Here is a 12,853-nt window from a genome sequence, read left to right as displayed (position 1 = left end):
TGTGGAACTTCCTTGTTTACATAATTTTGTATTCTACGCTACAAGTAAATAAGTTTTCAGAATAAGTGTTCAAGATAAAGTTTATAAAAGTATAATTCTAATATGCGAAGCTTTAAGTTTATTACATTAAAATTACTATATTTTAAAATTAAATATGTATTTTATACTTGTTAGAGTAATTTTAAATACTTTGTTAATAAAGGTTACAATTTGATAAAATTTTTTTATATTTCTTAGAATATAAAATGTTGATATTGTTTTTATGTTTACACAATATTGTGACATATTTTTCTATTAATGTTTACATAAGATTTGTATAACTTAGGTAATTATTAAGTACTCGTATATTTTTACTTCATTGTTCTATCTTATTCCATTATATATTTATTCAATAAATTTTTAATATCTGGACAATAAGTTTAAATTAAAATTGTAATCTTTTATCTTCTATTCAATGTACTTTACTGTTTATTGTATTCAATATGTTTTGATGTTGATTATGGGACCCAAAGAATTATTTCAGAGGTATTTGTATTAAAGAAAAGAATGAATAAACTGTTTTTAGATTCTTGAATTATGAAATCATTTTCTTAAAGTTGGTTATGATGGCCAAATTTCTTATAGTTTCCAATTTTAAAACCAAAATTTGTCTTTAGGAGGAATATAATTTATAATCAAAACAGTTAATAAATAATTCAACTTCTCTGAAAAACTGTTAATCATGAAGAGCTTAGATAATGGCAAGCTTCCTCATTACAAGAGTGTGTGATGTGGTAATATGCAGAATGAAATTTTGCTTTGAAAAATATTGGTGGACAGAAATAAACATTAAATGAGTAATACCTACAGGTAATGGCTTGAACGAATTTAAATACATAAATTATCAGCTAGCATTAATAAAAATATGTGATGGTGTTGATTAGGGTGATCTACTAATAATAATTTTCATTTTCATTTTATTGTTATGGTCTTGAACTTACTTATAGTTCTATTACAACGAGGAAGATATGACATGATAGGTGAATAAATTTCAGACCCTATTGGGAATTAAACTAAAGACTAGCTAATCTAAAAGTCAGCAAGCTAACCACTGCACCAACTGTCAGTCCTATCAATGTCATAGAAAGCTTTTGTATACAAAGAAAATCGTCGTTGTTTGTTATTAGTTATGACAATTTTAATAAAACAATCTTGATTTGAATATAACTTTCCTCTCTCTTCAAATACCAGCCATTTAATGAATGATCAGTTGATCATAAATGTAATTTGTTTTATTTCATTAATACACCTCAGACATACTACATTCTTGTTTTTAACAAGGAATGAAATAATACAAATGATAAATAAACAAATGCCTGACCCTTGCAGAAGCACAACTAATTTAGAAGCCAATATATTAATGACAAAACAATTTAACCATTCATATAAACAAATTGTATTATTGATACAATGAAGTTCAGATTTCATCACTGTACTATTTGTATAGACCTTCCTGTGCAATACCCATTGCTAAGTAAATTACTCTTAAAGTATTATAAGTTAAAAAATGACTCTGATTACTATTCTTATTCTCAAAAAACTATAGTCACACAACTGTTTGTCCATTTCTTATATGTGAAAACAACTAAAATATAATGAACAGTAATTCTTAATATAATGTTTAAATTATATTAAATAAACCACCTATAATAATATAATTATATATTATATTTAATATGTATATATATTCTTTAACTTTTTAAAAAGATGAACAATAATTTATCTAAAAAAAAGACTGTGTAGTAATATTTTTATTTAAATAAACTCCATGCTGTTTATTTTATTCTCTGAGTCAAAGACAAATTAGAATAATATACATAGTTGAGCTTAGTTAACATCAAATATAAGTTAAATGGCTCAGCAGTGCAACTGACATAACATTATCTTTATAAATTATCTCTATACAACATTAAAAAAAATTTCTTCGGTAGAAAAGGGAATATCTTAATCTTTATACTGTGGCACACATATACTATTCAAAGTAATATATGCCAGTCTCATCGTGAACAGCAATACCATGACACTTATAGGGCTAATTTGGTAGGCTTATCAAATTGCTCTTTGATTAAGAAAGAAATGCATGGTATAATTTTTTGTCACAACCTCACAATGCTTTTACTCAGTTTCTGCTGTGGAAAGGCCTAAATTCTCTATGTAATTTACAGTTTGTTCATTGAGGTTCAGCCTTATTTTAGTTAAGAATTGGCCAGCCAAACCCCTGCACTCAGATTCCAGACAACAAATGGTGAGCTTTAGTCTTAGATAGCTACATTATTTATCTTGCCTATGAAGATTTTATTCCTTCCATTAATATCATTCTATAGCAACATTTTCACAAATTTTATTTATGTAAGGTAGAATCGAACAGAATGATTCCAGAACCAAATCTTAAACTTCTCCAAAACTTAAAAACTTAAGTGAAAATATAAATTTTAAGATTCAGTTTACGCCTCCACATTGGTCCATCTGGATAACCTCTTAAAAATGTTGAGATTTCTAACTGGTGAACTAAACGGGAATCACATACAATTTTATCTATCATCAATTCATACCTCACTATCATCTCTCTAGATAACATCTAGAGTTGTAACTCGGAATTCATTCCACTCAAGGATCTTCAATTACCTTTGAAAAGTAAAATAAAGTGGAAAAAATCTTCTAAGGAAAAATCCACTGCTTGGCAATACCCAGGGATAACTGCAGTCGGATATGGTGGGCGGTCACCTTAAAGATAATTATGAATCTCAAAGCATCTAGAAATACCCAAGACTGACAGAAAATCAAAATTTAGACTCAAGGCAAAACAAATTACACAAAACATGAACTCCCTCATCCAACCTGGGAGACTCAAAATTTTAACAGACAAAGAATTTTGATAGCTAGACTTCAATAAATGAGAAACATTAATCAAAATCCAAAGAAATCACAGGGATACAGAATCTACAAGGGAATTTTGAGGAAAAGGTATTGAAACAATGTTCACAATTAGGAACAGGATTTAGAGTCAACCTTAAAATAATAGATTCCATAATAGAATTTAAATCACAATCTCCCAGAAATTCCATATAAACTATAAGAACTGCGAGTAAAATATATCCAGTAGTAAATGCCCATGCCCCCACTAATAATAAAAAGAAAGTCAGAGAAGACGCAGATAAATTTTGGAAACTTTTAATTCAGATAGCAACAAATGTAAATAAAAACCACACCAAAGTTTTAACTGGAGACTTTAATGCCCAATTAGGAATAGAAAAGAGATACAGAGACATCATAGGGAAATAGCCAGCATAAAAAAGGACAAACAAGAATGGCATAAGACTTGTAGAATTCTGCAGAAACCATGACATGATCTCAAAGTCAACATACTTTATGAGAAGACCAAGTAAACTCAAAATTTTGAAACACCAATACCGAACAAAAGGAGAATGGCAACTGGATCATGTTTGAATGGATAAAAGCTACCACAGGGAAATTTGTAATGTGATGGTCCTGAGAGGAACAGACACAGAATCTGATCATTACTTAATAAAAATAAAAATTAAATTTACCTTGTTAAAAAAGAAAAAATCCTAACCCTAAGATAACTACCTAGGATACTAAGATAACTAATAAATAATAAAAATTATGAAGAAAAAACCAAAAATATGAAAACAACACAATTTAGAAGAAATAATTTCCCAACTAAAAGAAATTCCTGAACAGGTACTACCAATAAGCGAATGGGAGGCGGTCAGAAGAATGGTGGCTAGCATCCTGAAGACAAAGGAAGAGGCAGGAAGAATGTGGGAGGAAGAATAGGAGCCAGCCGGAAGCAATGTCCCCAGCGATGAATATAATGTACATCTTAACCTTAGTTTAATTTACAAGTTTAATATTATTATTATTATTGTATTTATTGTGTTGTTATCTGTAATGGTACCTGGAGGTTACCTCAGTGTCAGCCTGAGAAACAACATGCAAGATCCAAGAGGAATTTATGGTTTTGCTTCCGACTGTTTCTGCGACCAGTATAGCATGTGTATCAATGTATTTATGTCCTACGATTATAATTAGTTAGGGAGACATAGTAGTGTAATTTTTAGTGTACCAAGGATGTTCTACTGTTGTTATGGGATTGAATTAATGGTAGTTGGAGGTTAAGTACTGTGATGGAAGGACGTTAACCACGGTATTAGATGAGCTAGAGGTTCGGAGGGTATCCTTCACATCCGTTCTCGGCAGTACTCATATTGTGGCAATGGTGTCGCTCTTGAGAAGGCGCGTCAAGTGTTAAGGTACTTACACCTGGCTACGTAGGTAGGGTAATTGGTGCACCACACCTCTCGATAATTGTAGGGATGATTCTTTTGTTTTGTATTATTATTTTGTTTAGTTGTATATAAGGTTAACAAATGTAAAATGACCCGTCGTAAAGTGCTGGTAGGTCGCTTTACAACAAAGGGTAGAGGACTGGTTGGAACAAGGGGTAAAAAAAGGGGTAAAAAGGGGCGAATCGTGGTCGCCGTGTAGGGCCGGGAGGCAGCCTGGATGCTGAGGACACTCTGGCTCCTTCATATCCAAGAATGAGGGTTAGTCGGGGTGCTCCCATGACGCATTTGGGACCCTAAGGTATGAGAAGGGGACGTGGCGGTTTGTCGGCTACGCATAAGGCATAGCCAGCAACCTAGAGTAGGGACAGGAAGGGTAGCCTCCCAGTGGAGGGGTGTAATGGTCGTCCAGAAGGGAGGGCTGCTGCATCTCGATGAAGCTGGGGGGGACCCCGATGGGAAGCCAATGAGGCAAGACAGGGGGGCAGTCGACTGCCATGGCACCCCGACATTCCTGCGCAAAGCCTAACGGCAGAGGCCGGGGATGTTGGGGGTGTTTAAAAAAGGATAAAAAGAAAAAAGGTACTACCAATAAACCCAAGGAAAAACATCAATGGTGTATTAAAGTGGAAAGTGTATTAAAACATTCAAAGAGAGACACCAAGCTTGGCTAAAGTATCAGAGCCAAAAAAACAGAAGAATCAAACTAAATAAAGAAAACCAGCCCAAAAATTAATAGAGTCAAATGGCAATACCAAAAAGATATAATTCTACAAATAGAAACAGATAACAAGAAAACAAACTCAAAAATTACTATAAAATATTTGGGAGAGAACTCCAAAAATAAGATCCCCAATTCTAATGTTAAAAGGTAAAAAGGCTCATAGCAATAAAGAAAATGTAGAAATTTTAGTGGAAGTATTTAATAAGCTTTTAAATTGCAAAGATCCCCAAGAACTTCTCCAAATAAACATACAAACCCAATAAAAACCCCAACAGAAAATATAAACTCACTGACAATCCATGAAGTATACTAGGTACTGAGAGAGTTCAAGAATTACAAAGCAAGTGGAGAAGATCAAACATTTGCAAAATTATGGAAAATGGAACAGAACCAGTGAAAATATCATTACATCAATGTATAGTGAAAATCTGAATCGAAGATGAACTACCAGAGCATTGGACTACAGCTCTAATACAACCATTGTACAAAAAAGGTGAAAAATCAAACCAGGCAACTACAAAGGAATTTCCCTCTTGGACTGCTTATATAAAGTCATGTTGAGAATTCTGTACAATTGCAGTAAATATCATCTTGAACAACAATTAGGAGAATACCAGGGAGGAATTTGACCCTGGAGAAAATGCCCAAACTAGATAATTATCCTTAAATTAATAATAAATATTTGTAAAAAAAAAAATATATATAAGCAACAATTCAACCTTTGTAAACTTCAAGAAACTCTACAATTTTATCCACAATCAGGCCATCAGTGTTAGACACATTAAGAACTTTTGGACTTCACCCCAAATTAATAAGAATGATAAAATTAAGTCTTAACAAATACCCAATCTGAAATAAAATAAAGAGAGAATTATCTGAACCATTTATGATTAAAACGGACTAAAGCAGGGAGATAGTTAATCACTACTGGTCTTCAACTGTGGTCTGGAGTATGTGATAAGAAAATGGTATAAGTAAAACCCTAAGAGTATACAAATTGGAAGCAAAAAAGGATCCAATAAGCATAAATTGCTTAGGGTTTACAGATGACAGCAATAATAGTGAAAAACAACATCCAAAACTAATAGTGAACAACATCTAAGAAGCTAAAATCCAAAAAATGAGCCTTCAAAATATAGCACAAAGAATAGGGCTCCAAATCTCTTTTGAAAAAAATCAGAAATAATGGTAGCAGACCCATTAGTAATAAGTCACATTACAGTAAACAAAAAGAAAAATACAAATAGTAAAACAATTTAAATAACTTGGAGAAATAACATATAACTTAAATGAAAAATCCACCTGGAAAGAAAGAACTAATAAAATGATAAATGCCTAAAATTAACAAGATCCACATATAACAAAAATTTATTCTGATTTCCTACATCTAGTTTATGAAGACAGAAAGTCACCATGTCTCTCATATGAATTTTTTTTATTACTCAGTTTTCTTTTATTATTGATGTATTATACTCTGTAATTTCGTATTGTTTAGAGTGTAGTATTTTCCTAATCCTGCTACATTACTGAATAAAATAATCAATTTAGATTCATAATAATCTTGTACCAGTTGAAGTATCTAATTATTTAAATATACATGGGCATCTTATTTGTACATTATTTTTTGTAATGAATCATTATACATTTCATGTTAATTTATATTAACAATAAGAAATATTTCTTCTGGGACTATATAAGATGATACATGAATCAATAAATATTCGCTACATGGAGATAATGTATGTAAAATGATTTAAATTTGACAAATATAAATAAGTATATATGTACTTTGAATGTATGTAAAAAATATTTAAATTAAAAATACATATTTGCAATTCTGTGTAAAACTTTAAGCTAATGTTGTTAATTCCATTGATGTGTTTACAGAAATATGAATTACAATAATATATTTGCATGTATATCTTAATTTTCTTAAGATGGATGACAGTGTTCAATTGTATATTTAGTACATTGTAACATTATGCATGAGAATAATTACAATATATCTTACATACAATAACAGCATTTTCAGTACCGTAATAATGTAGTTTAACAAAGTAGCAAGAGGATGAAAACTTAAATGGTTAAACTGGCTAAACTCTCAGATACTTAATAAGACTATATAAAAGATTACCTGTATGCAGCTTCAGAAGCAGTTAAAATGGTTGAATGAAAAAAGAAAAACATAAACTGCAGTTTAAGAATAGTTATTGGTTGGATATATGTGCATCCTTTTCCTGTGTTTGAACTCTAGAAATTTTATAATGTTGGTGTTTCAAGTTTTTTCTAAATTTCACAATCAGGTCTTGCCATGTAATCAAGTTACATTTAACAAAATTTATAAAATTTCAAGAGATTTCCCTTTGGAAGTGTGTTTTCTTCCTTACATTCTTCCTCATTATCAGTAATTAAACAGTAAGAAGTTATCCACTGAAGGAGAAGGAGAAACTTAAAAAATACAGTAGATTTTAATTACTGGTTCTTTATCACATTCTCTTGTTTATCTGTTCCAAAAGAGAGATGAGTTTTGAAAACAATATTTCAAAGATTGGTAAACTAGTTTGTATTTAACAATGTCAAGAGGATTTTTACCTCTTCAACTTGATAGGTGTAAAAATTTTAACAGTAGACAGAAAAAAGAACACAAAAAACTAAGGCATTAGCTTATAGCTGTTATCAGTTACTTCATCATACCATATACTAGTTTGGATCCATCTGAGTACATTTATAAAATTCATTATAATTAATATATTTTGTCTTCATAGATAAGGATATTAATATTAAAAGTTGATATATCTTAAGAATTTTTTCAGAGTAAAAATTTAAGTCAAATTAACATGCTGACTGTGAAACCATGACATTTTGTTACAGCGATGTGAATTATTTGTAAGTTGAACAGCCCCAACTTTCATCCATTCCTTTATGATGAATATCTGTAAATGTTCAGTTGTTTGAATTGATGAAAAAATATATTGGATTAAACCTGTAAGATTGCTTGTGTTAATGAGCTTTCTGACAAGGCAAACTTCTTGTAAAGGTCTTCTAAGGCTTTCTCTCAACGTTCAATCATAGAAATCAGTTTTCTTCTCCTACAAATGTTCCATTTATCTGAGTAATGTATCTCAGAATGTGAATCTTTGCTGTAAGGAAAATTCCCTTTCTTATAATACCACTCTCTACATGTAATGATGTGGTTAGCAATATCTGAAACAGTCTTGATAGGACCATATTCTCTCGATAGAAATGTTAACAGTGTTCCATATCCTAAAATGTTTAAAAGTTACCTTCATCTTATTCCTCATCTGTCAGTAAAGAATTTTTAAAATTAACATTTGAAGATTGTGTATTGATAGGGGCTCTGTAATTCAGTGGCCACCTAGAAGCCTAGACTTAAAACCTGTAACAACTTCCTTTTTAACAATAAAAAAAAAAATTTGTCTTTAAAAGCTGTCGGAGACTAGGTTTCGGCTTAGATCCTTGAAATGGAAGAGAATGTCTAAATGCCCTTGGTAACTGAAAAAACTGTGTACATACAATGGAGGAGCATATACTAATGCAATTTAAAGTAAGTTTTATACATAGAAATATTATATAATTAAGGCCGAACAATTCATGTTTTTATTTCTTTATCTGGAAAAGGACTTTGTGGCCTCTCTGTAAATGAAGTGCTATATAATCATTCCAACACTGAACCAATTTATTTCTTATACAGCACCCAGTTTATTTACCAGAAACTCCACCTGACTATTATAAAAGATTTAATCTTTTATTATTATAATTGTTTATTAATATTAATACTAATACTTATTTAATAATATTTTGTAAATAAAGTAATTTTCTAAGAGAATTAAAATTACTTTTCCCAAAGGTAAAATTGTGAATTTAAATTGCTTATTTTACAATAATTTTCATTTACTCCTGATTATATTCTTTGTAATATTAATAAATTACTTTATGAAAAAATAAATTCTGTAATAATCTTATTTTACTTACTCTTAATCTTATTTTTTTCTTTTTAGCTTATTTTATTTACTAAAATTGATTATTTTTACAGCATAAAATAAAAATAAGATTCACTCAGAATGAGGTACTCTTCCCCTTGATTGTTTTTCAAACTATGTGTGTTAAAGATACAGTAACTCTATAAATACAGTAACCTTAATACAGATCAAGTAAGCATTTATTTCAAACTAGAAATAGTCTAGGGTAGAAACAATCAGAAATAAGGGAAAGATCTGTCACAGAGGACAGATAAGCCATAGAAACAGACTTGGCGCTTAAGAAAACATCAAACTAATAAATCAGTATGAAATTTTAGTATTTTTATTCATGAAAATTGGCCATAATATTAATTTAAAAACATAAATTTGCATGACACAATACCAATCTATATTTTATAATTCTTTTTTTTTTAGCTTAGTTCAAAAGCAATTTTGGTTGATTTGAAGATTAGTTAGACTAATCTGGGTCATTGAAAATGATCATAAAGTTGACTGAAAACAATTTGAATTAATTTTTTTTTAAAATTTTATTATATGAAATTTAGTTTGGATGTTGTTACAAAAATACTATATTTCAAAAGTAAACTAACACATACGTTCAATTATATCAATACTGAGGAGAAATTTAAATAATGAAAATATTAACACAGAAATTTACATATACATTTACTGTATAACTTAACAAGAACCAAACCTGTATTTCTGAATTAATTGTAATTCTCAATTTACGCGATTTCATTATACGCGGAAATATTCCGGAACTTAACACCCGCGTAAATTGAAGATGAATTGTATAATAAATTTATATAAATAACTAAATAAATTAATATATACATAAATTTATATAATAGATAAATCTAAACGTATAAATATAATCGAACCAAACTTAATCTACGCTCGTTAACCTTGACTAACGAGCGTTTGACTAGATTAAGTTAGGTTAGGTTTATAATTATATTTATTTATTGTATAAAATTAGATTACAATTTTAATTTATTTATTTTCTCCTTTCAGCCATCTAAGAACTAACTACAACAACTGGCTAACTACAGATCGTCTGCGGGCATCTTGAAAAGTACCGCTTCCGTGGTGAATTAAATCATCAATAGAAATAAATAAATAAAAAAAAATATTTTTTCAATAAATCTCAAACGTGAAACTTGTTTTTTTTTATGAGAATTTGAAAATTAATTTATTTTTAAAAAAAGTTTCTTTTTATCTTAAATAAGCCTTTTTACAATAATCCTGGTGAAGGATTATTGTATTTTTAACATTAATAGTTTTTATATTGAGAAAAAACGAAGATTATTTATTTACTAGTAAGAAAAATCTCCAATCAGGCACTCTTAAACGGCACTCAGTATAACATTAATTTTTCATAATCTGAAGTATTCTACTGTTTGGGCAATTTTTTCCGAGATATTGGCAGTGTGAGGTGATAAATTTCTCGTGGTTGGTCTAAACGTAACATAACCTTTTGCGATTCCTATTATTTTGAAAATGTCCCGTGCTAATGACGAAAATGTAAAGCCAGAATTCTTTAATGATAATGTTTTAAATGAACTTGCGTTATTTTTCATCGGTAATACATACAGGTATCGTGAAAATATAGTTGTGCCGAGGAGCATGGGTCCTGTATTTATAAAAACCAACGAAGAAAAAATGGTTGAGGCGGTGTTTGAAAGTTGTGCTTTCAAGACTGGAATGAGCTGTGTTTTAGGTTAGATTAGTTTTTTTTTGTAAATTTTAGAGGTTAAATAATTTTTAAATCTTTGTTAGGTTTACAATCTTGGTTATGAAGTACTACTTTTCATTTAACTTTGCTATAATGACGAGGTTTATTAACTTTCTTATTAAACCATTGAAACGTTTAAGACTTATTAATTATTACATTTTTGTCATCAGTCATTTGACTTTGTTGAATTTTTTTTTTAAATGTTCTAATCGCGATCTAATCATTTCTACGTTTATTGTTCAATGTACTCTTAATTGTGCTTTTTTACATTATATTTCTAGATACACTGCCTTGTTCTATTAAAATAAATTCTTGGTGTCTTAATATATGATTGTAACCTATTTTTTTTATGAAAATGGAATGATCTTTGTTTTGTTTAAATTCTCCAAAAACTTCTTTTTTAACTTTATTTATTTACGTAATACTAGATTACGTAGTAACAGCGCAATGACATGATGCCAACAGTACTCTGCAGAGATGCCAAGGCATCTGTTCGCAGTCAGGTGTAAAAATGTGAAGGTATGGTAAATGTGTACTCTTACAGACTCAAGCTGATCATTCCGAAGACCATTAATTTCTTGAATTTAAATTATTCTGTAACAGTGTTTCATAGTTTTTTATTTTTTCCATGCTTGCCTGTTTTATTTTCACAATATATGGTGTATATTATTTATCATAATACAATACAAATTTCTGCTAGAATAATTTTTAATTCAGAAACAAAAATCTTTATGTGCAATGAACTTTGCTAATAAAGTAGGACTACTAAAGTTGCAGATATTTTTAATTATTTTAATTTATGTTTGATACTATCATACTACTACATGAAAGTACACCTTGATTTTCTAACATTTTTTGGTATTGTATCTGACATTTTCTTTTTTTAATTCTGATAATTTTTTTTGTCCTATTTACTTGCCTTTTCATTTACATTAATCAAGTTATTTTTTAAAATTAAGGCTTCATTTTACAGAGTTCGATTAACTAAAGCCCTCAGCTTCCATGTAGATTATAAGTAACCTTCTCTCTATAAATCAGATTAGTTTTCCCTAGAAGTTAGCTATTTTATTCAATTTTATATTATAAAAATTAATTAAAAATTTTATATACCTTACAGTCTTTATTTCTTACCTTCCAAGATTATGCTGGAACTAGAATCTTTTCTCTTGTTTTTCGTCCTCATTGAGTTGGTTTTTCTCTAGAACACCATATCACATTCACTTCTATTAAAATTGCTGTTATGAGGTAACAAGCTGACAGTGCTGTTATTTTCACATCTGTTTTTCCTTTCTTTGGGAGGTAATTATTGTATTCTTATTGTATAGCAAAACCTTTTTTTTTTGTCTTCAGTCATTTGACTGGTTTGATGCAGCTCTCCAAGATTCCCTATCTAGTGCTAGTCGTTTCATTTCAGTATACCCTCTACCTCCTACATCCCTAACAATTTGTTTTATATATTACAAACGTGGCCTGCCTACACAATTTTTTCCTTCTACTTGTCCTTCCAATATTAAAGCGACTATTCCAGGATGCCTTAGTATGTGGCCTATAAGTCTGTCTCTTCTTTTAAGTATATTTTTCCAAATGCCTCTTTCTTCATTTATTTGCCGCAATACCTCCTCATTTGTCACTTTATCCACCCATCTGATTTTTAACATTATCCTATAGCACCACATTTCAAAAGCTTCTAATCTTTTCTTCTCAGATACTCCGATCATCCAAGTTTCACTTCCGTATAAAGCGACACTCCAAACATATACTTTCAAAAAATCTTTTCCTGACATTTAAATTAATTTTTGATGTAAACAAATTATATTTCTTACTGAAGGCTCGTTTCGCTTGTGCTATTCGGCATTTTATATCGTTCCTGCTTCGTCCATCTTTAGTAATTCTACTTCCCAAATAACAAAATTCTTCTACCTCCATAATCTTTTCTCCTCCAATTTTCACATTCAGTGACAAGCAAAACCTATATAATTGAATCTTTCAAATCTTGCAGTTTCAGGCAAATATTTTGATTTTTGTCATTTTCTGTTTCATAGATATG

At 29.8% G+C, this 12,853-nt stretch overlaps 1 protein-coding gene across 4 annotated transcripts in view; it reads left to right on the top strand.

Annotated features, from left to right (window-relative positions):
• The first annotated feature begins 10,493 nt into the window (after positions 1-10,493).
• Positions 10,494-12,853, top strand: part of LOC142321954 (mitochondrial import inner membrane translocase subunit Tim22) — a 58,254-nt gene continuing 55,894 nt past the window's right edge. For 2 of the 4 annotated variants that reach the window (XM_075360506.1, XM_075360505.1), the window contains exon 1: positions 10,497-10,791. In XM_075360506.1, coding sequence (XP_075216621.1) covers positions 10,572-10,791 — 220 coding nt within the window. In that variant the 5' untranslated portion in view covers positions 10,497-10,571. Of the gene's footprint in view, positions 10,792-12,853 lie in introns of all 4 variants that reach the window. The other 2 variants (XR_012755748.1, XR_012755747.1) reach the window with 2 other exon arrangements.

The sequence above is a fragment of the Lycorma delicatula genome, chromosome 3, assembly GCF_047948215.1.
Source record: "Lycorma delicatula isolate Av1 chromosome 3, ASM4794821v1, whole genome shotgun sequence".
Classification (NCBI taxonomy): Eukaryota; Metazoa; Arthropoda; class Insecta; order Hemiptera; family Fulgoridae; genus Lycorma; species Lycorma delicatula.
The sequence above is the reverse complement of the archived record's forward strand: the minus strand, read 5'-3'. Positions and strand labels throughout refer to the sequence as shown.